At 34.5% G+C, this 26,853-nt stretch overlaps 2 protein-coding genes across 8 annotated transcripts in view; both read right to left on the reverse strand.

Annotated features, from left to right (window-relative positions):
• Nucleotides 1-1,725: 1,725 nt before the first annotated feature.
• LOC142335513 (uncharacterized) lies at nt 1,726-15,707 on the reverse strand. 6 transcript variants are annotated; one of them, XM_075384051.1, is made up of 4 exons: nt 13,792-13,909; nt 13,081-13,210; nt 3,565-3,875; nt 1,726-1,954 (listed from the first exon to the last, which is right to left on the reverse strand). In XM_075384051.1, the coding sequence occupies exons 2-4, from the start codon at nt 13,126-13,128 to the stop codon at nt 1,894-1,896; spliced, it is 420 nt and encodes a 139-aa protein (XP_075240166.1). In that variant the 5' UTR covers nt 13,129-13,210; nt 13,792-13,909; the 3' UTR covers nt 1,726-1,893. The 6 variants fall into 6 exon arrangements, with proteins under 6 accessions (XP_075240166.1, XP_075240167.1, XP_075240165.1 ...); XM_075384052.1 differs by having other exon boundaries at nt 13,081-13,255; XM_075384050.1 differs by having other exon boundaries at nt 13,081-13,334.
• Nucleotides 15,708-16,775: 1,068 nt separating this feature from the next.
• The window catches only part of LOC142334788 (uncharacterized), a 24,839-nt gene continuing 14,761 nt past the window's right edge, over nt 16,776-26,853 (reverse strand). The window contains exons 8-10 of one of the 2 annotated variants that reach the window (XM_075383081.1): nt 22,323-22,337; nt 20,748-21,063; nt 16,776-17,133 (exon numbers count right to left, since the gene is read on the reverse strand). In XM_075383081.1, coding sequence (XP_075239196.1) covers nt 16,993-17,133; nt 20,748-21,063; nt 22,323-22,337 — 472 coding nt within the window. In that variant the 3' untranslated portion in view covers nt 16,776-16,992. The remainder of the gene's footprint in view (nt 17,134-20,747; nt 21,064-22,322; nt 22,338-26,853) is intronic. The other variant, XM_075383082.1, reaches the window with a different exon arrangement.

Raw genomic sequence — 26,853 nt, forward strand, 5'->3', positions numbered from 1 at the left:
TTTTGAAAACTTCAATTTTTACTGTTAATGTTTATCAAGTGAGACTTCAGAGGATTTTCGTCCAAATTCTCCGCAATTGCTACTAATGAAGAACTAACTGATTATCAATTGATTATCATTTTTTTTCATTACGAGACTCTGATCATGTGTTGCCAAATTCGTCAAGTAAATTACTATGAAGGACCAATATCACCTGTCCGTGCGTTTATTTAGGCAGACTCACACAATTTTGTTTAATGTTGGCTGTAAAGGTGTGGAAACAAAATTTTCTGACCGTTTTCCTCTTCGATTACACAGCGGTTCAAGATCCAATTTCTGACCTGATGATCTATATTTTCTAATCAATAATGATATAATTTATTGTTCATTGTTTATTGTTCAAAAAAACTTCTTAATAGCAACATGAAACTTATCGATGCAATGACAATTTCATTAGTTTTTTTCAAGAAAAATGTACTGCACAAAGTAGTTTCATATATACTTTTAAAAAAATTTTGAACACTAAATTTGTCACAACGGACAATATCACACCCACAAATGAGACATACAATTTTTGAAGGCAATATCATTGAAGACAAAATATATATGTGCCGTCAAGAAAACTATTGGACCAAGTTGAAATCAAAATGAAAACAGTTTAAGCTAAGAAATTTCACTGACTAAACAAAAAATAGAGTTAAGAATGACCAGGACTGGAATTGGAAAACCATTAACAAAAAAGATCAAATAACCCCGAGAAAGAAAGCAAGTTTTTGTTCATACGCCGTTTTCTTACTATGTTTTTTGAGTAACAAGGTTTCACATCGCATAACCGCTCGCTTTTTGTTCCACTTACTTTTTTTGGCAAGATAATTAGCACTTCACGAATTTGAGTTCAAAGATGAAGAAAATGTGTAAATTGATCTTTAAAACTGAAGGAGAGCGCCCCAAAACAATTCAAATTCCTTGAATTGAAAAAAAATTAAAATGGCCAGAATAGTGCCGGATCAGAAAATGAAAGCAAACGTTAATCGTTGTGTTAAAATAAGACACGGAATACAAATAATACGCAACCATCATGATAGAGGCAGAAAGAGAAAACATCTGAAATCTCCCAGAGGCAATAAAATTATAAAAACTTTCGGATCTTCTCCGTTTGTGCCCTCCAGTACGTTATGCAACCCCAATTACAGAGCAGGTGTCATTACATTGTGAATCCTTATGTAAAATATTGGCATGTGCGTCTGGGATATGCAAATAAGATGCAAAGATCCAAAGTTTAAATCGAAATCCTGGTTTTCTTGAGAAAATGGACTCAAGTTTCTTTCAACCTTTACGGCCGCTATCGAGATGAACACTTCTAGAACTGATTTATATAGCGTCAAACTTCTTTCGGAGATCCTAAAAAACACCCAAAAATTAAGTAAAAATGAACAATTTTCATCAGTCTTCTAAATAGAACGGCAGGAAGAACAGCTGTTCTTACTTCTGAAACCATTTTCGAAAAGTATTTTGAATTGCTGGTCTGGTAAAAATTTTCAGTTTCTATTCAAATTTTTTTAAAACACTATAATATTACTAGTCCATCTTGAAAATTGGATCTACTCTGTCTCCCTGCGTTTTAATGATCCCCCTCACAAATTATGTGTGTTTATAAAGCACTTTACTTTGCAAAAAAGAAGCCCGTGTGTCTGGAAGGGGACCAAAAGTTTTATACCCACAAAGTGATGGAGCGCCAAAACAAAATAGATCCCAAAAATTAACTGAGCAAGATTGAGTGTGATTTTTGACTAAAGACAGTTAAAACTGATGCGATAACATATATGGTAAAACTATCTCAGAAAACATCTGGAGTCGTGGGTCTTGATTATGACAATGATGACGATGATGATGATGATTGATGGTGGTCAAGTTTTACCAGTTTAAGCAACCGCATATTCTTCCCATTCCGATCATATCGTAGAAGTTGCTGCTCCTGAAACAGTCAGTTGATATTGCGGTTATTATCAGCATCCATAACATATCGATCAAACTCTGAGGCAAAGCCAAGTTGCTGAATATCCTCGACATTTTGATAAGAAGCGTGTGGTATATTTCTTAATCAACTCTGGTTGAGATTACAGCAGTTACATAACTTGAACCACTGATGCCGTGATTAGATTGCGAGTTTATCACCTTCTTTTATTGACACTGTTTACAACGTAACAGTGGCAATAAAAGAGTGTGATAAACTTGTAATCTAATCACAGCAACAGTGGTTCAAGTTATGTAGCTGTTGTAATCAAAACGAGAGGCGATTAAGAACATTGAAACACCTTTGTTTCTGCACATTCGAAAATGATACACAATTCTGTTTCCCGTCCCTTTTTGATAATTTCTCGATGGTGATAACAACCGTGTTGTAAATATTCATTAACCAACTCTAGTTTCGATTAAAACTGGCTAGCTTTACACTGTCCTTATGTTGAAGTTTAGAAGAATCTTACAAGATGACCATCAGCCTTTTAATTTTTTAAAGGTTAAGAGTCTGACTTAAGGTTTTTACAGGTTAATTATCAAACGTAAGAAACTTGTAAGTTTTTGTGAGTTAGCCATCTTGTCTGGGCCCGGATCCTACATCCTACACTCTTTTCACCCTACTCTTCATAGCGACATCAGTGCATAATTTTTAGTCTAATACAAAAGCAAAGTACTGCCAGTTCAAAATTAATTAGTTGTTATCTTGAGCTATTTCACCGATAATTTATGCAACTTTTTTCGCTACGAGAGTTGGATGAAAAAATTACCACATGGTTGCTATCAATTTTTTGAGGTTATTAACTGTTGTTATCACAAAAGAAAAACTAAAACAACTTAAACTTTTTTTATTCGTCTCTACCTCCTAGGTCGAAAAGTATAACAACAATAATAACCAAAAGGCCCATAACAAATCTTGACAAACTGCTCACTCGGATCACCGATCATGCAACTTTCTTTGATTTCGTACTAGGTCATATATGATTTGTATGAATTCCTGGTAATCGTACAAGGATCAAATATGATTTCTTTGGTTTCATACAAGGATCGTACTAAGAAATCAAGTATGGACAGTATGAAATCATATATGATCCTTGTATGAAATCAAAGAAACTTCAACCCGGGCAAATTGTATCCGTAAATTTATTCACATTTTTCTCAAGCTTATCTTTATAATGTTAAGTTATAATGATACATTTGACTATTATTGTTCATTTGAGCTGAACAATTGCCTTTTCAGCAAACGAGTTCTCTCTGTATTATAAAGTTGAAACTATTACGCTAATTTTCAGCATTCAGATATCAGCATATTGGTGCGCATTATGCGCTTTCTATTTCAACTTTATGGGACTATAGCATAAAGTTGCCACGATAGTGAACGCTTCAGAAAAAAATTGGAAAAAATTAAAAGGTCAAAGTCAAAGAAAGCAAGCAGAAAATTGACCTAATGGAGAAAACACTGACACACAGGGATACCCACTTGAATGCTAGAAACTTGCGGGACATTTTATTTTCTGCGCGACCTCAGAAAGTACAAAAAATGATGAAAAAACCAAACCCATACCGTACCCGAAGTCAGAAAATAGCCATGGCTGGCAGTCATTCAGACACCGAATGAACTGGCCCAGCTCCCATTCGGTAAAGTTGTCCATCCAGTTTCGCCTCACAGAATGAGCCAGATCATCTTTAGTCTGTGGACTGCTACCCTCTCTGTACCCCCAATTTGATCCACTCCGCTTAATTTCCGCTTTTCCACCCAGAGAAGAGGCGGCAGAGGTGGAAGGGTTGATTTTTGCAGCCTCTGTGCCCAAAGAGGAAAAGATCAGTCCCAGAACGACCATTAGGGCGATTGCAGTTGAAGAGGCGCCACCCAATCGGTTCTATTATTCAAAAAACCCAGATTCACACTCTAAAAATTTTTTCAAAAATAATTACACAAAAATTGTGTATCACCCCACAATTTTTGGAGAGAAAAAGCGACACTCAAGAAATTGGCAGATTACATATGATAAATAGTGTTTTTTGTCATGTTTTTCCCGAGCTCGATCTGGCAGTTTTCTATATGATTCACACACAAACTCGTGTGAAAACTCTACTATTTTTAAGTAAGGAATACAATTTCTCGCGTAAAAATTACCAAAAATCCTCATTTAAAAACTCATAACGTTACTTTCATAACACTTCTGAACATATTTTTCCAATTTTTACGCTATCTTTCGTAACTGTTACAGATAGAAGTGGACAACTGCAACATAAAAGTCAATTTATACGGCAAAATAAATACGTACCAAAATTATGCCTACAAAATTTTTGTATTCTATAAATTGACTATACGCTTTCAAATATGACTATACGCTTTATTATTATGCACAGTTGAGTTATAGGATTTTTTTGGTCATGTATATAGGTCAGTAAATTAAATTTCTACTTTTTAAATTAAATAAACTACTACTTTTTGAGAATATAAAAGCCCTATTTTTGTTTTTTGACGTATCGAGTTAATGGATTGAAACGCGCCGAATTCCGAATAAAATCATTGATAGCGATGAGTATCGAAAAGTAGTGGTCTAATAGATGTAATTTACAGATGTATACGGCAAAGTAGCCTGCAACTCAACCCTGAAATAATTCAACTGTGGAATAACTCAACTATCCAATAATTTGAAATACCTAAATGGACATAAAAATAATATGCTTATTTAAATTATTGGGCAACACAGGTTTTCCACGTGACAAGCATACCCACGTACCCTCCTATTCAATCGAAAATCGGATCTTTCTTCTGCACCCCCCCCCCCGCTTAATGGGCATATAACTTATACATCTCCAGAAGCGATTTGTTTTACATGGTAACGTGCCATATAATAACATATAAAATTTAATACATAAATTACGCGACTTTGAGGAAAAATTCACTCAGTTTAAAAAAAACCAGGTAATGGTCCGCTTTGTTGAGTTAAATCTTTAAAAATGCCTCTGCAGAGTAACAAAATCTTGCTTTAAACAAGCAACTTGCAATTTTGAAAATGCCAAAAGTTCATGATAGTCAATTTCTGGAATTTGCTAATTTTTTTTAAAAAAAAAGCTGGCATGTTTTCCACTTGCATATCTTTTGCTCAATTTTTGAACTGCCTAAGCTTAACAACAGACTTGAAATATTCAGCTGATAGATCAAAAGTTCTCTCATTACAATCGAACTCTGTTCATAAAACCCCTTTTAGACAAAACCTTCTCAGTTTAAGCTCACTTACCCCAGCTAAAATTTGATTACATTATTTATAAAAAAAATTTTGGATCTATTCAGTTACCCCCAATAAATTTACTGCACCAATTGCATTTTGTTTTTTTATAGTACTTAACTATGTAAAAACGTACGTGCGCTTGGGTCATTGAAATTTTCACTCAACTAAAAAGAACCACGTAACGGTCCGCTTTGTTGAGTTAAATCTTTGAAAATGCCTCTGCAAAGCTTACTTTAAACAAGCAACTTGCAAATTTGACAACTGCCAAAAGTTCATGATAGTCAACTTTTGGCATTTTAACTTCAGGTATAAATTGTTTTCCGCATTCAAAAGTTGCATGCTTGGGTTATAGGCACATGAGAGTTAATTTTTCTGAGGTTATGTGACTCCACTTCAAATAACCAGGAACGACGTTAACCTGGAAACGGCGTTTAACTGGAAAGGCGTAGTCTTTGAAAAGTTAATCCAGAAATTCAAAGAAACTGCAGCAGAGTAACCTGGTCCTACCTGAACAACGAAGTTTTATTTGTGGCAATATAAAATTGTGGAATAGGAGAATATAGCGCAGGAATGCCTTTGCATTTTAATTTACGCGAACCTATTTTAAATACTGCATCGAAAAAGTGACTGTTTTGTAATAAAAAGCAAGTAGAGCGATTCAATAAAAAAACTGCTATGGACTTCGATTGCAGAATGTAATGGTGACCTTCTTTAGGTTTTTTTGAGCAGTATTAAGCTATCTACTTGACGGGAAAATAAAATAATAAGTTCACATCTTTTGACATACGCAATTATTTTTGAACCAAATTGATATGGGTATAAAACTTTCATTTCCGTAAACTTAACCGTTCCTGCTTTTTTCGAGAAGTTGAATTACTGACCAGCTCATTTTGTCATGTACATCTGTGTTTTTGTAAGTACAAGTGGTGGTTTCAGACTATCGCTTATTGACATTTGATTTAATAATTTTTTGTAGCTTTTGGCCTCGTATCAATGCAATAAATGATATTTCAATATAATTTATACACTTTTTTTAAACTTAAAGTACTATGAATATTTTTTTATACTACTATCCAAGTATGGGAGTTTGACTCTGCCCAATACCCTCAACGACGGTACCTATCAAAAGTAGCCTTAAAAATTGCAGCAGTGGAAAGTTTTATTCATTCAGTTTAGATTGTTTTCAATTCAGAACAGTCACATGTTTTCCATTTGCATATCTTTTGCTCAAAATTTGAATTGCTTAAGCGTAACAACAGACCTAAAATAATTAGGTGATAGATCATATATACTCTCATTTCAAACCAATTCTATTCATAACGAAACTCTATTAGACAAAATTTTCTCAGTTTTAACTCACTTACCTAAACTAAAACTTGATTACATCATTTATCATGGAATTTTGGATCTATTCTGGTACCCCCAATGTTTTTAGTGCACCAACTGGGTTTTGTTTTTTTTTATAGCACGTAACTATGTACAAATTTACGTGCGTTCTGGTCACTGAAACGTTCACTTAGTTAAAGAGAACAACGTAACGCTTCGACATGTTGAGTTAGGTTTTCGAAATGACTTCTTCAGAGTTACAAAACATTACCTTTAACAAGCAACTTGCACGTTTTAAAATTGCCGAAATTTCATGATAGTCAAGTTTTGGCATTTTAACTTCAGGTATAAATGGTTTTCCGCTCTTCAAAAGTTGCAAGCTTGGTTCATAGGTATTCGAGAGTTAAATTTTCTAAGGTTAATTCACTCCACTCCAAGTAACCAAGAACTCCTGGCGTTTACTGGAAATGGAGTCGTCTTTGAGAATTTAATCCAAAATTTCAAAAAGACTGCAGCAGAGTAACGTGATCTTGCCTGAAAACCGATATTTTGTTTCTGGCACCATAAAAATATTGAATACTAGAACCTTGCGCTGCAATGCCCTGCAATTTTAGTTTGCGCGAGCATGTTTCAAACGCTGCACCGAAGAAGTGACTGTTCTGTACTTAAAAACAATTGGAGTGATTCATTAATATTTAATGGCAAAATTGTGTGGTGGCCCTTTTTAAAGCTTTTTTTAGCAGAGTTGGGACATTACACTTGACAGATGGGTAAAATAATTAGATACTGCTGTTAAGTATCCAGTCGCTTGATTTGACACATGTATAAGACTTTTGTGGCCGTCAATTTAACCGTACTTGCTCTTTTTGACAATTTGAATTACTGGTCACCTGATTTTTTTGAAAAAAATGAGTTATTGAACAATTTCTGTCATGCACCTCTTTTTCTATGTACAGCTCTTGGTTTCAAACTACTGTCTATACTTTTCTTGATTTTTGGCCTTGTATCAATGCTATAATATCTCGATACTTCAATAAGCGTCAGTATATCATACACCTAAAATTCAATTGTTTATACTACTAAAGAGGTATGGAGGTTTAGTTGATTATGCCCAATACCCTAAAAACGGTTATTGCCAAAAGTGGCCATGAAAAACTGCCGCTGTGAATAAATTGTGTTTATCCGATTTAGATTTTTTGTTTTCAATTCAAAACAGTCAGTTTCTTTTGATCCAAAATACCGAATTTAACGTAGATTTTGTTTTAAAATGCGCACATGTTTTTCATTTGCATAACCTTTTCTCAGTTTTATAGCGTGTCCCAAAAAGTTGAAATAAGCAAACGTTTCAAAAGCCACGGATTCGAGTTCAAAGGTCAAAGTTCAAATTTAAAACATGTCGAAAAAATTGATGAATGAAAACTGCATGGAGAAAACGTTTGCATTCAAATGAGCACATTGATGCTCAATTGCACGTTTTTGGCGGTTTTCGAACGTTCGCTTATTTCAACTTTATGGGACAGACTATAGATCTGCTTAAGCTTAACTGCACACTTAAAGTAATTAAGTGATAGATCAAACGTCCTCTCATTACAATCCAACTCTTTTCATAACAAAACCCTTTTGGACAAATTTTCTCAATTTCAGACCACTTACCGAGGCTGTAATTTGATAACCTCATTTATCATGGAACTTTGGTTCTATCCTGTTAACCCCCCTCCCCCAGTGTTTCTAATGCCCATTGCATTTTGTTTTCTTTTATAGAGCACGTAACTATGTAAAAAATTACCTGCGCTTTGGTGGTATAAAACTTATAAGCCCACTATGCGGGGGGGGGGGTAGATCCTTCCATTATCTGCACTTATAATGTTACGGCTTCTCCAAGAAAACCCACACAGGAAATCTTGGAAATGTTGATCTGCTCGTGCGTTACTTCCCGAATTTTCCCTGTTTCTTTGAATAATATAATTGAGAACATGATTGGCCAAGATTTAACATAGATGCATCCTAGTCTGTACCACAGAGTTGCAATGCAGGCGAAAGTTTCAAAAACGATACAAGGTCTAAAAATAAAAAATCAATTTTATAAAAAGCTAAACTGTTTGAGTGAAAATTATCTGGCTAAAAAAACACTGTCACTTAGAGTACAAAGTACTCAAATAAACATAGGACGCAAATTAAGCCGAAGTAAAAGTCAGCCGACATAAACGCAAACGAATGTTATGTATTAGATATGTAGTCTTAAAGATTGCGTGTAATTTTTGCAATTTTTTCATTCAAGTGCACTAGAGAAACCAGAGATATACGGCTTTCTCAAATATGGCTATCACAACCAACGTTTATTTAACAGTCACAATTTATATATGAACTAAATTGAAGAACAGCTACTGTTTTCGAGCTACATGCAAAGGATTTTACTTTTAGATGACCACTTACTAGTTTATTTGCTTTTTGATGAGGGTTTTCGAATGTTCAGATATTTCGACTTTATAGGACAGATTTTGAAAATCTTTGAAAGTCTATGCTGACTAAAAGCTGAAACTTTTTCTCAGGCAGAGAAAAACAGGTTGGGCTAAATTTAATCGAAAATGTGAGTCAGTTCCTTGAAAACTCAAATTTAACTCAAATTAAAAAAATTCAAAAAAATAGTTATCAGATTTTGGACGCTCAGTTGATTAACTGCTGTTTTTTTGTTGCTTTGCTACAAAATTTTAAGATCAAAATAATATTTCGCATATATACCCCTTCGGAATAAGCGGACGGGTCAAAAATCAAACTAAGTAGATATAGTCAATATCATAAAACTGCAACGAAAACGAAAATTCAAAAAAGCCCTGAAGTTCTAATGAAGATCAAAATGCTGAGACCAGCAAGTATTAATTTGAACAACAAACGTTCGATAGACTTGAAACTTTTTGAGATTGACTAGAAAAATCTTTAAAGTTCAAATGTTCATTGCATCTATTGGCGATTTTTTGAACAACTTTTTTTAGGAAGGACTATACAAATAAATTGGACAAGGCGGCTCGTTAATGTGCGTTCGCACATGATGTTCCGACCCGAGCTCATCTACATTTTTGGCTTAATTGTCAACCAAACGAAGAGATAACAAAAATAGATGTTTGAACTTAAAAAAAATGCTACAAAACCTAACTACAAATTGAATTACATAATGCCATTTCTCATTACAGCGCTCACGAGATCTACCGATAAAAAGATTACGAGAGAATACAGCAAACAACAACATATGCAAAAACAAAATTTTCACGTCAGAAACCAAATATATAATTTTAAAAGCACCTAGTAACAACGTCAAAATGCAATCATATGAAACCTTAACTCCACAAATTTAGTTTTTGCTAACTATACAGCAGATGTATGTTTTTCACAATGAGATTAGGTAAAAAGTTGACATAGAGAAAAAAAATGAGGTTAAAGTCAAAGATCAATCAACATTTCTTAAACCAAATAATTTCAAAAGTCTAAAAAAATCTTTAGCTTTTTAACAAAATAATTCTTGATAAATTTACTAAAAAGTCAATATGGAACTAATGGGACCTGTCTTTGCTGAGACTAAACCATAGGAATAAACTAAATACGCAGAAAATCTCAAAAAAACGAACAATTTACACAAAGACGCAGAAAATCTCAAAAAATTACGAACAAAAACATAAATTATTGAAGCCATTAAAATCATTAGCTATTATCTGAATTTTATTTAATTTTATTTCAGTTTACATTTATAATCATTCAGCTAAAATTATATTGAAAGAGAAAAGAAGCTCGTTCATTTGGGCCACATTTGAAAATCATTGGGATCTGTTATTACCTGAATAAGCTAAAAGAAGAGAAAAAAAGAAACACAAATACACCAATCACAATATTTTTAAGAAAACGCATAATGTCCACCAAACAAAACATCAGTTACGACATAATATTAGTAGACAAGTTGTTTTTTGAAGTTCAGGGAATTGGAGTGGACTTCTCAATGACGAGAATAAGTTGAAGAAAAGAACAAAAAACTGAAAAGTTTGAAAAATCTTTGAAGAAGTATAATATCATAATTTTTAAGACTATTGGCTTTAAACTGACTGCTTTGGGTAACATCACTCATAACAGGTTTATGGACAACATTTCAGGTTTATGAGACCGATCAGAATTTCACGGCTACCTAAAAAAAAGCAAAAACAGCAAACTCACAAAAATTAAGCGAGTAAAGTTTCAAAGACATTAGAGAATGAACTTTTCAGTATAAACTCTTCTATTTTCAATTAACTTTTTAACAGCGAGGTGATTGTTTCTTTTGTTACAAAATGACTTGAAAAACAACAAATATAAACAAAGATATTAAAACCACGAAGTTTTTGAGAAAAGCTCTAGTATCAAAGACATTAAAATCAATTATTTTCAACGGAGTTAATTAAACACACTAAATTCTGCCTCGATGAAATAGGAGTCATATGTTTCATTCATGTGACATCAATAACTCATCACAATAAGTCGTATGGCAAAGAAAACATACATCAAAACCACGAAATTTTTGAGAAAACCCATAGTATCAAAGTCATAAAATTCTATAGCTTTCAACGGAAGGCATTTAATACGCTAAATTATGCCTAGATGATGTGACGACTAGCATGTTTGTCATTCAAAATTTATCAATAAGACATTGCAACAAGTCATTGACTATGAAAACAACAACAAAAACAGGCAAAATCCAAAAGTTCGGTAGAAAATTGAGAGAAGAAAGTGTCGAAGCTATTTAAACCATAAGCTTTTTTCTCTGAAAACATTTTCAACGATCCATTGATCGTCTTCACTAAGCCAATGGCAGCTATCAATATTAGGATAATGTAATACGATTTCAAAAGGAACCAAAATTACTAAAAAAAAATCCGAAAATTATAAAAATTATGAAAACTCGTGCACCGAAGTAAAAAAACCAATAGTTAGAAGACAAAACCGCTAACTAGATAAACTGTTGCTGATGTAGAGAAAAAGCGGTTCTGTCATTACCGAGACTGACCTACAATCCACGAAAAAAGGCTTAAGATTGATTTATGTTCAAAAATAAAAAAATATTTTTAAAGTCTTAACAGCCATTAAACTCAAAAGCCTTCATAGGAATACAATGAATACGCTCAGCTAAGCCACGATGTGAATACAAGTATGTTTATGGTGCCTAGGTAATCAATAAGACATCACAATATGTCTTATGACTATGAAAAAAACAACAAATACAGGCAAAAACCAAAATTTCTTTAGAAAAATGGGAGAAGAGAGTGTTGAAGCCATTTAAACCATATTTTTCTCCCAGAAAATTTTATCTATGATCCTTCGGACATCTTCACTAAAGGAAGATGTAGCCATCAATATTAGGATGACGTGATAAGATTTCAAAATGAACCAATAAAACGAAATGTCCAAAAAATTTAAAAAAAAAATTGAAATCTTGTTGCATTGAAGACGTATAACCAATAGTTATTTGATAAAGCCGCAATGAGATTAACTTATGTTGCAGCGGTATGAAGGAGTTCAATCCTGTTTTTACTGAGACGAACTTACAGTTCACAAAAATAAGTTTATCATTTACTAAATTTAAAAAAAAATTCGAAAATTAATTTTCAAAGTCTTAACAGCCATTAGCTGTCAACTCACAGCACTAGATAGGTTCACATAATGCTCATTAGTAAATGTATTCCACCCTTAGTCAACAAGTTTATGCCATAGGATTATAAAACTTTAGTAAAACCTCAAAAAATAAATCAAAATTTCATTTGAAATTACGAAATTTGAGATACGAATCCAAAAAAAACATGAGCGATCCCTTTGAAACAAATTTTTTATTTTTTGTTCATTGGGCTTCATTTGATCGTAAAAGAGGTTTGTCATTAACGGAACTTCGATATTAAAAGTGTCTATTAGTCTCTAGGTGACTTGAAAAAACAAAAAAAATTGCAACATTTTCTAAAAAAAGAGCTCCCAAACCTAATTCGAATTTTTTTTATATATTAAACTTCCGTCTAAGACTAGAACTAGTCTTTATTATCTCCTTTCGTCTATTAAAAACCTAAAATTGATTTACTTTTTGGCGTGAAATCTAGTTTTGAATTAAATTTTTCGTAGAAAAAACGTTAATTCGAACGAAAATTACGGTAAAAGTGAACAAAAGTGAACCAAATATCAAGTGTTCGCATGAAACTTTAAACCTCGATAACTCCTCGAAAAAAACGAAATTCTAAAAAATCTTTTTAATTTCGAATTCTACGCTGGACGAGCTTTTTAATGATACCATGCACATTTCTCTACGATGAATATATCGGTCGGCCAAAATTCACGGAACAAAAAAGCTGAATTGGAACTATAAGAGCAATTTTAAGCATAGATTACATGACTATGCTTGAAATAACTGCGTGTTCGAACTGTTCCTTTCAAAATCAATTTTGATGAATTAGTTTAATATTTATTAGTTTTATAAAAACGAGTTCAATAAGCATTAGTTACTGAAATTTACACTTACGGTTTTCAGAGGCTTGAAAGATGGTTCAAATTTGGATGTCGTCTTCATGATTCGTGTCAGCACTGTTTTTCATCAATAAATATATTTGCTGTGCTATTTTTGCTGATAATTGAGAAGAAGTTTTTAAAACCTGTATTAAAAAAATGAACTAAGAAAGGTGTTGTTCTAACAAATTCTAAAAGAACACAAATGTTATGTGTGGAAGGATTTTTAGAAGCGGAAATATCTCAAAGATAAATATCCGATTATGCGTTCTACAGTGACAATTTGAGATGGCAACTAATTACGTACGAACTAAAAATTGATCAGCCATGACAGAAATCAGTCAAATTATCAATTTTTACGGTCTTTTTTATTTCGCTACCAATTTTTTTCTACAATTACTACTTCAGTTGTCTCAAGCGTATTGATAAGCTTGCACAACTTAATCAATAATTATCAGAAACATCCCCGCATAATTTCTATATTAACACAAGTTTTTAAATAATGTCTCATGATAAAAATTCTCAACCCCCCCCCCCCCCCCCCCGTATGGAAATCTTTTGGTGGGAACACAAATTAATGATGGAAAGAAAACAAAATGATGGTACTAAAATCATTGAAATTTTTCCTTGGCAAACTTAATTCACCACGAAAGCGTCTAATTTTTCAATGCGCTTAAAGCCTAACAGCCGGGGAAAAATAATACACATAAACGAGGTATATCAAAACCTTTAGGATGAGAGAAAAAATATAAGTGAAATTTCAAATTCTTTTTCAAACATTAATCTTCTGTAATGGGTTCACGTTTCATTCATCCGGTAATTTGAAGGAAATGAGAGAAAGGAAAAAATTATTTTTGTGGCCTCTTTTTTGGAAGCGCGGAATTGGTATAAACAAAAACGGAACTTACTGTCAGCTCTAATTAACTTACTCTTAGCCATTACTGTTAATCCTGTTATCAAATCTTGCATATGTGCTGAATAACTATTGCGCCCTTTGAACAGACCCTCCAACCAATAGACTGCAAATCTAACTTAGATATCACTTAATACAACTGATAACTGAACTCCAGATAAAATCCTTCATTAGAAAGCTAAGGACCTGTCATTGTCGTGAAACTACAAAAAACTACAAATACGGATAAAACTAACCAAAGTACTAACTTTTGAAAAAGAGTAGTGTCTAACTCGTTAAAAAAGTTAGAAGTAAAGTATAACTATTAAATAATTTCCATTATACCTGCCATTGAGAGCCAATGATACCTGTACTTGATGACACTAATTGACAGGACAACAAAAAATAACACACAAAAACGAACAACGCAAAAACCGAAAATCAATAGAATTGAACCAGTGAAAAACCTAAAAAACGCCCCATTACAGATCCAGTCCTTAATGAGGGCTGTCATTAATGAGACCAGTTAAGAGGACAAAAACTAAAAAAAATGGTAAGACTAAAAAACGCAGTAACTCTTTGAAAACAGTGAGTGACAAAATAGTTAAAACCCTTAAACATCAATTTACACCATCATATGACTTTTATTTCGCCTTATTAAAGAATCAATTATGACAACCATTAATGAAGCTGAGCAACACAAAAAAATTCTGACGGTTTGCACCCGGAAGATTGGCGAACAAATTAGAAATCGGCTTAGGCTAGAGAATTATTTGTGAAGAACTTCTGACTAAGGAGGGGTTCCAACTCGCCAACATCCGGATGAGAGTCGTGGAAATTAACCACTTAGATGAACGGGAAATGTACGATCTCATCTCAGAGTCAATTTTATTCTAGCGACAGACATAATTTCTGAAAGCTCGAAAACATAAATAGTCAAGCTCGAAAGTCACTCGAGAAATAAAAATGAACGAACGTTATAGAAAAAGACCAGGCAAATATGTTGAATAAAAACGACACACACCTTTACAATAATTGCTTGACTTCGTTCGAGTTTAATAAACAAAAAAACTACAATGCGGAAATTTGTAAAAAAATTCAGTGATTTTTTCATTAAAACAAACAGTGTCTAAGTCATATAAACGATTAACAACCGATTAACGGCTAGTCAACCACTTCATGATTCCAGAATTGACAAGAGTTTACGTTTTTATATTCATTGGTTTTCAATTTCAAATAACAGTAAGACGCAGTTTTCATCTTTATCCAGTGGTTTAAAACGTTGTACTGGCCCGTCAAATGTCGATAGAATTGCTCTTTAACAACTGGCTTGGATTCGGTTTAATTGTAGTTTGCTTCAGCTGGTGGTTGGTTCCCAAAAAATCTTGAGGATTTCCCCGATTCCATGAATTTACGCCTCGTCGTCAGTTGCTATAAATTAGCAATTTAATGCCCCCAGGCTTATTATCATTTTAACCCGTTTCTCGAGCAAGAAGTAAATGAGTTGGTCAAACAAAAGTCAGAAGAGGTTTTTTTAAAGTTCAATTATTTTTTAATAATTTGTACACTTACGGTTTTCTCTGGCTTGACGGTTCGTTGAAGTGTGTATGTTTTCTCCATTGCTATACGCAACACTTTCTTCCGAGGAATTGTGATAATTTTGCAGCTATTTTAAGAACTTAGAATAAAAAATAGATATATTGAAAGTGTTTTCCGATCAAATTCTATGAGTGAACTAATGGTATGAATGGAATGACTTTTTCAGCTAAAAAAAACATCAGCTACTACAAATTTTCAACTCCTAAAATAGTTATCGGATAAAGCATTCTATATTGATTGGTTAATTACTTCCGATAGAAACGGGGAAACTGCGGATGAATGAAAAATTAGAGATTAAAATTGCCACTAATTACTTACGAACTTAAAATTGATCAGCCGTGACAAGAATCAATCAAATTATCAAATTTTACCATCTATTCTTTATTTTATTTCCAATTTTTTCTGCGATTACTTCAGTTGTCTCAAGCGCATTAAAAAACATACCCGGCAGATTGCCGGAAAATAGCCGCCGTTGATTCCAATAAGCATGATTGGGATTGAAATAACAGAAGATATTGAAAAAAAAAAGATTTTTGTGCAAAAACATTTTTTTAAGTCCGATTTATTTTGATGGCATTTGGTGGTTGTACTTCTGTTTTAGAGAGAGGCTACAGGGGCTACTATCAATACCAATAAGCATTAGAGATGGTAACTAAGACTTATAGGAACGACGTTCAATTAGCGGGCATCTAAAATTGGGCTTTATGGGTTTATCCCGTTTCTACTTTCAATTTTTTATACTGACTCTGTTCATTTTGAATTGCTTTGCTGAGCAACTGATGTTCAAAATCACTTTTAGCAGAATGAGAGAAGAGAGAAACTAGCCTAGAGAAGTCAAAAAGATTTCACGCAAAATGTTGAAAAGGCGGCAAAATGAGGTAAAGCGAAACATTTTTTTATTCGACGAAGTAAAAAAAAAATAGGAGCGCTATAATAGCCGGCTGAGAAGATGAGGGCGGCTATTAATAATAATTATTATAGCTCCTGCGTAATCGCAGCGGAACAGCATTAGGCCTACAGTGACTTGTTTTCGCTGCCCTTTTTCTTATTACTCCACACATTTCAGACTGATCTTTTTATGAGCAGCAATGCTCTTTTTTGGTGACTTATAGCCACTTTTTTTAATCTTGATAAGCTTGCACAACTTAATCAATAATTATCAGAGATCCCCCCGCAAAATTGCTATTTTAATAACACAACTTTGTCAAAGAATTTAAAAACAGGAAAATAAAAATTACTTAATTCAAAACAAATTAAATCAAATCTAATAGAGTCCATATATTAAAGCATTTATATTGGTCAAACAATAAGGATAAATCGTAAATGTGCATTTAATAGACATTTCTATTCTAATTGAGAGGATAAAGATGGTCGAATCAGAATTTCATTGCCTCTCTTTCAAATTTGTAGAATTGCATTATTATGTAATTAGGATCATCACAATGATGTAGAGGAGAGAAAGTTTATGGGAAGGTAGCCGCTGGTTCTACTCCCACCAACCGCATTAGTTGACAACTGACACTTGAGCCAGTCCTCAGAGCCCGGCATTTTGCCCAGCACTATCACTTCGTCGCCCGTCTAAATATTCAATGCAATTTATAGCTCATAGTACGACAAAATAAATCGTAAGCAAACATTCTTTTGGGGTTTTACTTTTTTTTTCACCTCCATTCAATTATCCCCACATATCTTAACCCCACATCATTTCGCCCCTCTATCATTGAGATAGCGCCCGATTTGCTTATATAGTCTAATATTTTCCTACATTCTCAATAACCAAGCACGAAACAACTCCGTTAAGCAAAATAATTAGGATTTAAAATTTATTTCATTTTTAAATTTTGCCTTTTTTCTTAGAAAGAAGTCGGTTACCACAGCTTTCAGTTCTTGGTTGATTACTGTTCAGTTATTATTACCAATTTACTGAGTACCAATTTCTCTCCTGCTAGTTGTATTTTTAATCTTTTTTGAGTTTTAAAAATCTAATTTACATCTCGAAAAATATACAGTCAGAAGCAAAAGGAATCATACCTTTTGCTTGCTTACATTTGTTCCAATTTTGCGCCTTTTTAGCTTGAGACCATGCTACTGGCTCAAAAATATAAAGCGAGTCAAGTCATGCTTCATCTGAAACCTTCTCGGAACGGAAAAGAAGCACGTTTTAGTCTGACGGAGTAGCAAAAAATAAAAGTAAAGCATCATAAAATAAAATTAAACGCACTGAGTAGCTAACGCGTCTATTAAATACGCGTACACTCTTTACAAAGTGTATATTATAAAAAAACAAACCCGGCAGATGGCCGGAGAATAGCCGCCGTTGATTTCAATAAGCATGATTGGGATTGAAAGAATAGAAGATATTGAAAATATAGAAGATTTTTGTACAAAAATATTTCTTGAGTCCGATTTATTTTGATGCCATTTCGTAGTTGAACATACTTCTGTTTCTTAGAGAGAGGCTACAGGGGCTACTATCAAAACCAATAAGCATTAGAGACGGTAACTCGGACTTATAGGAACGAAGTTCAAATAGCGGGCATCTAAAATTGGGCTTTATGGGTTTATCCCGTTTCTATTTCTGACTTCAATTTTTTATACCGACTCCGTTCATTTTGAATTGTTTTGCTGAGCAACTGATGTTCAAAATCACTTTCAGCAGAATGAGAGAGGAGAGAAACTAGCTTAGAGAAGTCAAATAGATTTCACGTAAAATGTTGAAAAAGCGGCAAAAGGAAGTAAAGCGAAACATTTTTTCGTTCGACGAAGTAAAAAACATAGCAGGACAAGTCCTGACGTACAATTCAAAGAATCTACATTGACTAAACAGAAAACTAGACCTATAACGGACTATGAATGGATTGGCAAAACCATTTAGAAAAAATTTCGATCCAAAAAATCGAAAAAACAGTAAAAATCAAAGTGAAATTGCGGCATGTGAACAAAAAACCACTAGCGAAAAAGCGAATTTTTGTTCAAACACCGTTTTCTCACTCTACTTTAAATTTATAGTGAAAAAATTTCACGCCGCAAAACCACTAGCTTTTCCGCTCCACTTCCTGTTTCGGCGTGACCAAAATCACTACTGGCTTCAAATCTGGCTTATCTTAAAAACATAGCCGGAAGAATTCTGGAAGCGACTCGAAGTGTCAAAACTTCACAAAAAAACCGCAATTGCAGCTGAAGCCATTGCCTTTGTATTAAACCATTAACTCATTACCTCTCCAGGTCTGATATAAAAATCATTGAAATTTACACCACTGTCACCAAGAGAAACAAAACGCAGCAAAATTTTATACTATTGAATACGTTCTGTAGCGTTAAAAAAGTCCGAAACAATTAGGATTGTCAATACACTGATAGACTGATAAAACTATCAGGGCTACCGATTGCTACCCTTAAATACACTCAAATAATTCATGATTCTACTCTCATAAAGATCGCAAAAACAAACGGCAGATATAAATCTAAGAAACTAAGTTAAATTTTTCAAAAAAGAATGCTCTAAATTAAGAATCGGAAGAAAACCACTAAAATTAGATTTCTAATCACAGCAATTAAGATAAAAACAAGACGTACTTTTTTCTTGTTGTATATATGTCAGAAAACATGATTTCATACTAATTCAAAACTAAATTAATCATACAAGACATAAGCAATAGAATAATATTCAAAGTCAAAAAATCGTTTAAAAATAATACCACGGCACAAAGAAAATTGCAAAAAAAATTAATAAAATGAAACTTTGGAAAAAGTTTTTCTAGCTAACTCTCAGTACTGCCTTATGTTGAATAAAATCAATTGAAAAACAAAGACATGAACATCTTAGAAAAAGCTGAAATCATCCAATTTTTTAACAACCGAAAAAAGCAAGATAACCAATATAAATTTAGGTGCCAGGACAAATCTTGAATAATACCAACTAGAATGTGAAGAATATGGACACAATGTGAGGAACACCGTAACAAAAACTAATTCTTGATGTTTGAAAAATGAAAATCAAAGTTAATAAATCCAGAAAAACGAATAAATTTCATTGTTCAGCATTCGAGACATAAAGACAACGAGTTATCTGAGACAAAGATCCATTCTCCTGAACAGAACGAAAAAACGAAAAAGTGGAATTCAAACACACAAATAATGTAAACATTTTGTTGGAAAAAAATGGTCAAAAAATTTTTAAATTTTTAAGACTAAATTTATGAAAAATTTTCAAGTTTTCCAAAAACTTAAGGCTAAAAAACGATTGAATATTTATTGAAACAAAATTATGATGAACAAAAAGTCATTAAAGCTTATGCACATTAAGAAATTCCTCATAATGCACAAAAAGACTATTTCAAGTAATCATAGTAAAAAAAACAGACAAAAAACTGACAAAAATGGGACAAAAACTACCAAAATCGGATTAGCATATGGTAGAAAGCGGCATTGAGCATACGAATTATTACAGGGAAGTTGCCATATTGACTAATTTTTGACAAAAAAGACGGCTGAAAGATCGTAAAATTAATAGAAGAAAGGCAATAAATACCTAAAGAAATCACGAAACATGTAACAATTTTGAACTTGAAACGCATTTTCAGGCTCTGCAAAACACTGTGCTACCAATTTCTGAGGTTTACATTTCAAGATAGCGTCAAATAAAAATCATCTCTACAAAAAACCAAATTACAAGCAAAGAAAATTGGGCCACTAAGACGGTTATCTATATGTGCCATTCAGTCAAACACTACTTTCAAAGTCAAAAAGTCATTCACTAAACGCAGCGCATGATCAAAAAACTTTTCTCGCTCAGAAAAACTAGTTCACACGGCAACTTTTCTCTTTCGCTTTTAGGTCAAAACAGCGTTTGAACGAATAGTACTTCCGGTAAAAAAAACCTTAAGAAAACCAATACTCCTCTTCGAGTCGTAAAAGAAAGACAGCGCCCCAATACAATTCAAATTCTTTGAATTGTAAAAAATAGGAGCACTATAATAGCCGGCAGAGAAGACGAGGGCGCCTATTAAAAACCAAATTGATAACCCCCAAATAAGATTTGCATTCAAAATTTTCACGTGCGACTAAAAAAATCGGACGTGAAAAACGTGCTTGTGCAGTAAAATACGTACATTCAGGCAATAGATGACAGGTCTATTAACAAATGCCTGCAGATTCTCGTAATTAAAAAAATTGATTGATAAATCTTTTACCTTGACAGATATTTCGTCTGGTTTTGTCGCTTGATAATTGTACAACACAAATCTCTTGTCAGACGAGGAGGTCAACATTGAATCGACAGCTGCACCCAAGTCTGATATTTGACCTTTGTTCTGATCGCCAGAAGAATTCAAATCCCTCTTTACTTGCACAAAGTTGGATGGAAACACGCCCCGCTTCCCGAACAGTTCCCCCTCCATCCAATTAGAGTCAACGACCCTGATTAGTTTGATCTCATCCCCCGTCCGGAAACCCAGATCGCCCGAACACTCCCCACTGAAGTCGTAGAGTGCCACGCAGTAGGGTTCACTAAAGGATTGTTAAAACACCCACGTGCACATTTTAAAATGCCGGAAGTCTGCAGTGCCAGAAGTTAAAATGCCAGAAGTTGCTACGTAGCCAGAAGTTGACTTCCGTTGACTTTCGTCATTTTAAAAAGTGAGCGTTTCGTGTTTTAAGCATGGTTAATTGACTCTGCAGAAGTCACTTCGAAAATCTGACTTAATATCTCGAACCGATTCGCGGTTCTCGATATACGCCAGAAGTTCTCAGTGACTTCAAGCAGAGTCACCTAACCATTACGTAGGAAACTCAACACGCCCTATTGTGATAAACCGGCACCTGACGCCAGACGGGACGAATTCCTCTCATACGCCTGGCGTGGGTTTTGCTTTGGTTTTAGCTAGCTTAAGGGGGAGGGGGAGGGAAGAAAAGGCCAAAAAATGCTCTTCAACGGTCAAAGAACGCTCAAGCCCCTTAAGATTCAATTGTTTAACTTTGAATATTTCAAGTCACGACTGCATTTAGCGTAAGATGTTATTTTAAAATTTCTCTTTGAGGTTGAAATTGTCAGGCTTAGTGAAGGTCGTAGAGCCCCGTTCACTTTCCTTTCAGATTATCAATTGTGTTTTCGTTTTGCTTACTGCCAGTATTTTGCATTATGATACGAAGGAAAAATTAATTATTCGTTGTGGTTGTTAATGTAGCTGTCGCACAGAGCTGCAGTTCGCAGGTAATTTTAGCGGGATACCGGCGCTTATTGCCGTTTTTAAGTGGTACACTAGTTGCATTTGTATCATAATAGATAAATTAGCAGGCGAGATCAGGCAAGTCCAGTCTCTCTGGTCCCTAGTATTAATTTTTTTGTCGAAGTTTTGGCGAACCCTATACAATAGTAACGCTCATACTTAATGACCCCGAGATTTACCAGTTAACCAAAAGTCCTACCGGCTGACGAAAAAGGATCAAGTAAAAAAAAATTTTCAAAGCCAACATAAACAATATGCTGGATACAAACTGCGTTTTAGAGCAATTAATGACATAGCTGGGAGCCAATACAACAAGCAATCAGCAATAAATTTGATAACAGCAGAGGCAGATTTATATCTAAGATGTGATATTCTACTCGTCCATCCAGCATTGAAAACGTACATTTACTTGAGTTAAAAAATGAAAATCAAACTCGAAAACTTTCAGTGGTCTACAGATAAATACAGGAGTTTTCCCATGTTGGAACTACTTTGCTGCATAAGACAACTATATCACTAGCATATAATCTATTCACAAACCTTTCGTTCACGTCGCTAAAAAGCATCAAACTTGATTTACAAAATTACTGCTTCAAAAAAAACCAATTAAGTTCAAAAATACGACTCAATCACAAAACTATAAGTTAGTTCTCGATTTGATCGCATCAGTGGTCTAATTAAAAATGGAGCTCAATCAACTTGCAAAAATTGGCCAACTTTAACAATAAAGAAATGCTCAATTGACTGAACAGAAAACAATCGACTAGTGCCGGAAGAATTGGTCTTGGAGAACAAGCGAGGCGGGGTAATAGTTACCTACTTGAGGGGGGAGGGGGGGGGGGGGGGGGGGGCGTTGGGGGTCTATGCTTACTATAATAGACCAATAAATCGGCGAAAATCAAATTTCGACTAATTTAGTCTAAGTTATTCGAATCATTTGCTCGGAATTAGATTTATTTTATTGAAACTTTTGGTCACTATACCAATATAAAATATTAAACTAAATAACAGCACCAAAAATTAAATGCCGATTCTCCGTTTAATCTAAAATGAGTATAATCAAAGTGATGAACTAATCAGCAAACAATAAACATACTGGACTAACTTCGGGTGTATTGCTCTCAAATAACCGCGAGCAATTGGCTTCGGTGGTAGCCAACTGGGCCTCAGGAATGCTACTAGTATGGTGGGGTTCTGAAAGAGGGTCAAGCGATGGGGGACAGAGAGGGGGTAGGGTTGGACGAGATCCAAATTTAGGGGGGATCCAAATGAGGTGAAGAGGGTGGACGCGCGAAGTGTGGGGGGGGGGGGGTTCAAATAAGATTTGGAGCTGCCTTTCACGCCATGAAAATTTCTTCTCAAAACATTTCCGGTGAATCACATACGTAGAGACTAGTAAATACTAAGGCCTCAGAGAGCTGCTCAACCACTTAATGATGCCGTCCGAGCTTTATCTGTTTATCGCTGACAAAAAATTGGGCAATTTTCGTGCTGCTTTATAATTTTTGTCAAAAATTGCTTATTTATAATTTATTGTTTCCGGTAACCTTATTTATATGTCACCACCTATACAGCAGATTAAGCATCATAAAACTGTTTTCTTACAAAACGTTTTTCGCTTTCACTTTTCAAGGTAAATCTAATTAAACAAGAAATGCAATTATTTTTGACAAGTAATCAATGTGCCTTCCAAATTTTTTTATCAACGAATTGGATCTATATAGCGGCCGTACATTTTTAAAATCAATCATCAATTTGCTTGCCTGTCATCCCACTTCTTTTTAATTAGACTCATTTCACAATAAGGAAAATAAGCACTTTCCGAAAAAGATTTTTATAAGCGTATTACTATGTAACATCAATAGCCTCACCAGAAATGTGGCTTACTGAAATTAAGAACTATACAAATAATTAACGCTGAAAAAAACATAAAAGTCATGATGAAAATCTAAAAAACATTTTTTTCTTCTGTCTCTGATTTTCATTGTCTGCCAGTGCTTCGTTGTATTAAAAAAATATTTTACAAAATAGAAAGCGGAGAATCTTTTTTCCCACAAAATGAAAGTGGGGAGTGTTATCGCCAAATTCTTTGCCATGTGTCAGGGACAGCACACCAAAATTTAAAAATTAATTAAAAATTCAAATTCTTTGTGCCTCTTTCCCTAGTGTCAATCGGATTTGCTCATGGAAAACATGAAGACAATATCTTGTTATCAATTTAAAACTTAATGAGTGCTCGCTTATTCAACAATCAAGTTCATTGAGCCCGTATTTTTCGGAGCAGCTACTAACCAACTTGGAAACTTTTTTTTGTACCATTTTAATTTTGACAAAAATTTTGTTAGAAAACATAACCGAATAACGTCGGGCGAATTGCTCTCAAACGACCGGCGAGCGGTTGGCTTCGTCAGTAGCTAGTCACGGGGGGGTGCACCGGGGGCTGATGGGGGGCAACAGCGCGGTGGGGGGTGGAGGCAATAGTGGGGGTGGGGGTCAACAGGGGGGGGGGGGGGGGGGAGGTGTCTCAACCTCTAAGAACCGCCCTTCACACCATAAGTATAAGTCTCCAAAACATTTTGAGCTGAAACAGAGCTGAAAGGCTCTAAGAGCACTTAATGCCCGCTGGGCGCTACCTGTTTATCCCGTTTTTGAGGACGAAAAGTCAAAAGCGTCAGACAAAAAAAATTGGTCAAGCGAAAAATCGCATTAAAAAAAAGACCGACAGGACTAATATAATTGCTACAAACTTCGTTTGAGAGCAATCAATCATCTACAAATCTCCGTTCATGACGACGAAAAAAAAACAAGAAACTTTTTTTGTACCATTTTAATTTTGAGAAAAATTTTGTTAGAAATCATCTACAAATCTCCGTTCATGACGAAATAAAAAAACATAGCAGGACAAGTCCTGACGTACAATTCAAAGAATTTTCATCGACTAAACAGAAAACTAGACCTAGAACGGACTATGAATGGATTGGGAAAACCATTTAGAAAAAAAAACCGATCCAAAAAATTGAAAAAACAGTAAAGATCAAAGTGAAATTGCCGCATGTGAACAAAAAACCACTAGCGAGAAAGCGAGTTTTTTGTTCAAATACCGTCTTCTCACTCCACTCGCTTTTTTTGCTCCACTTCCTGTTTCCGGCGTGACCAAAAATCACTACTCCAATTTGACTTCAGAAATCATGAAAATGTGTGAAACAGATCTTAAAAAAAAGACAGCGCCCCAATACAATGCAAATTCTTTGAATTGTAAAAAACCAAGAGAAGACCAATAATAGCCCCAGCTATCGCTGTGCGGCTATTAAACATCCAAATATCAGAACTCATGCTCAACGCTTTTTGGCAAAAACTTTCTGCGAAAGAGAAACATGTAATGCTCGCCCTTAGTTGAGAAGTCGTGTGAAAACGGTATTCTTCTCACCTTTCTAAGGTATTTCTTCTATTATAGCTTTTTAGGTTCGTGCATGCAGAGTTTTAACCAATCACCAACAAACAAATAAGACTATAGATGCAGATTTCCAGGAAATGGCTGCGCGGGTTTCAAATACATGATCTCTCATAATACAAATGAAACGAATGAGACCAAGAAAATTCGAAAGTGTTTCTACCAAAAGTTAAGATGCCGATAATTGATTATTGAGAACTATCTACTGAAAAGGCGCCTCCCAATAAACTTATTTCATCTTAAACTATCCTTTTATTAAAGTAAGTAAAAGTCAATTTGTGAGAGGGAGGCAAATTAAGGGTGACTAAAAAATAATTCACGCGAATGAACTGAAGTTGACCAAATATAAAACCCAGAGAAGGCCAATATTAGCTCCTCTCAGATATTAAAGAACATAAGCTAACCCTGAGGTTTCGAGTGACCCTCCAGTTGACATGTATTTCTGCTGTGTATTGTTGAAAGGTTTCCGTGGAATAGGTGGTTTTTGCTACTGCTGCCTGAAAAAACAACATATACCTAGTTGCATTGTAATGGTACTCATTATCTACGTCGCCTACTTAAGAATCTAAAGCCACCTTACTCGATAGAAGTAACCCAGGTTCAGTTGTACTTGATCAACTGAAACTTTAAAGTCATTTAAAAGCCTTAAGGAGTGCTGTGGTCTACCAGTCTAGACCCTTTCAAATTGATTTTAAAATGAGTTAGAACTTAAGTACCCGTCGTGTATTTGGTTCGGACAAAATTGTTAAATATTTTGTTTTGAGCATCATAGCATTGTTCGTTTCACATCGAGCATGAACTGTGGACTAGGCGTTTACTACTGATGTTTCAATTTATTTAATGAAAGGCCAACCTATTCGCTGGACATCAATGCCTGTATTTGATCATATGTAATTGTGGCTAAGTCCATTTGACTTCAACGGTAACCATATTTAATACTTCAGGCAGCGAATGATCTCAAGCTCTAAATTGTCTGAAGATAGAACTGAACTAGCTCAAAATAGCCCGAATTGCTCTATTATTAGACAGAACTATATCAAACACAGACACTGATTTGATAATCTCTGAAACTGAATTATCCAGTATTAAGACTGAATACATGTGCTGACCTTGAGTTTTACAAAGTTGGCAGGAAACATGCGCTGTTGGTTGGAGGGACCATTTTGGGGTTCGCTTTTGAGCCTGCCCAGCCACCATTCCTGGTTTACTTTTCCACTAACCACGATAAGGTCTCCTTGCTAAAAGAAAACAGATTCTTAATCAGATAGCCCACAGACTGTCGAAACGTAGCTGCGAATAGACTCGCAAAGAAAGAATTAATTTCTCCAAGCATAATATGGGATTATGAGTAACATAAACATTTCGATGGATGGGGACAGTCAACGAGGATATTCACACCTTCTTGTCAGACTGCCCGTGCGTGCCGTAGAAAATAGATAGAAAATACGATATCAATACGAAAATGGGTTGACGATATCGACACCCCTTAAAAACTATGAAAAAAAAAAACGGATTTTTCCGTATGTCAATTCCGCGAATTATCAAAAAGCAATCACGTAAATGACCTAAAATTTTTTGCCAATGAAAAAAAAAGCCAAGTGAGCAAACGCCGTTAGTGAG

Source organism: Convolutriloba macropyga, chromosome 2, assembly GCF_964194025.1.
Source record: "Convolutriloba macropyga chromosome 2, txConMacr16.3, whole genome shotgun sequence".
Classification (NCBI taxonomy): domain Eukaryota; kingdom Metazoa; phylum Xenacoelomorpha; order Acoela; family Convolutidae; genus Convolutriloba; species Convolutriloba macropyga.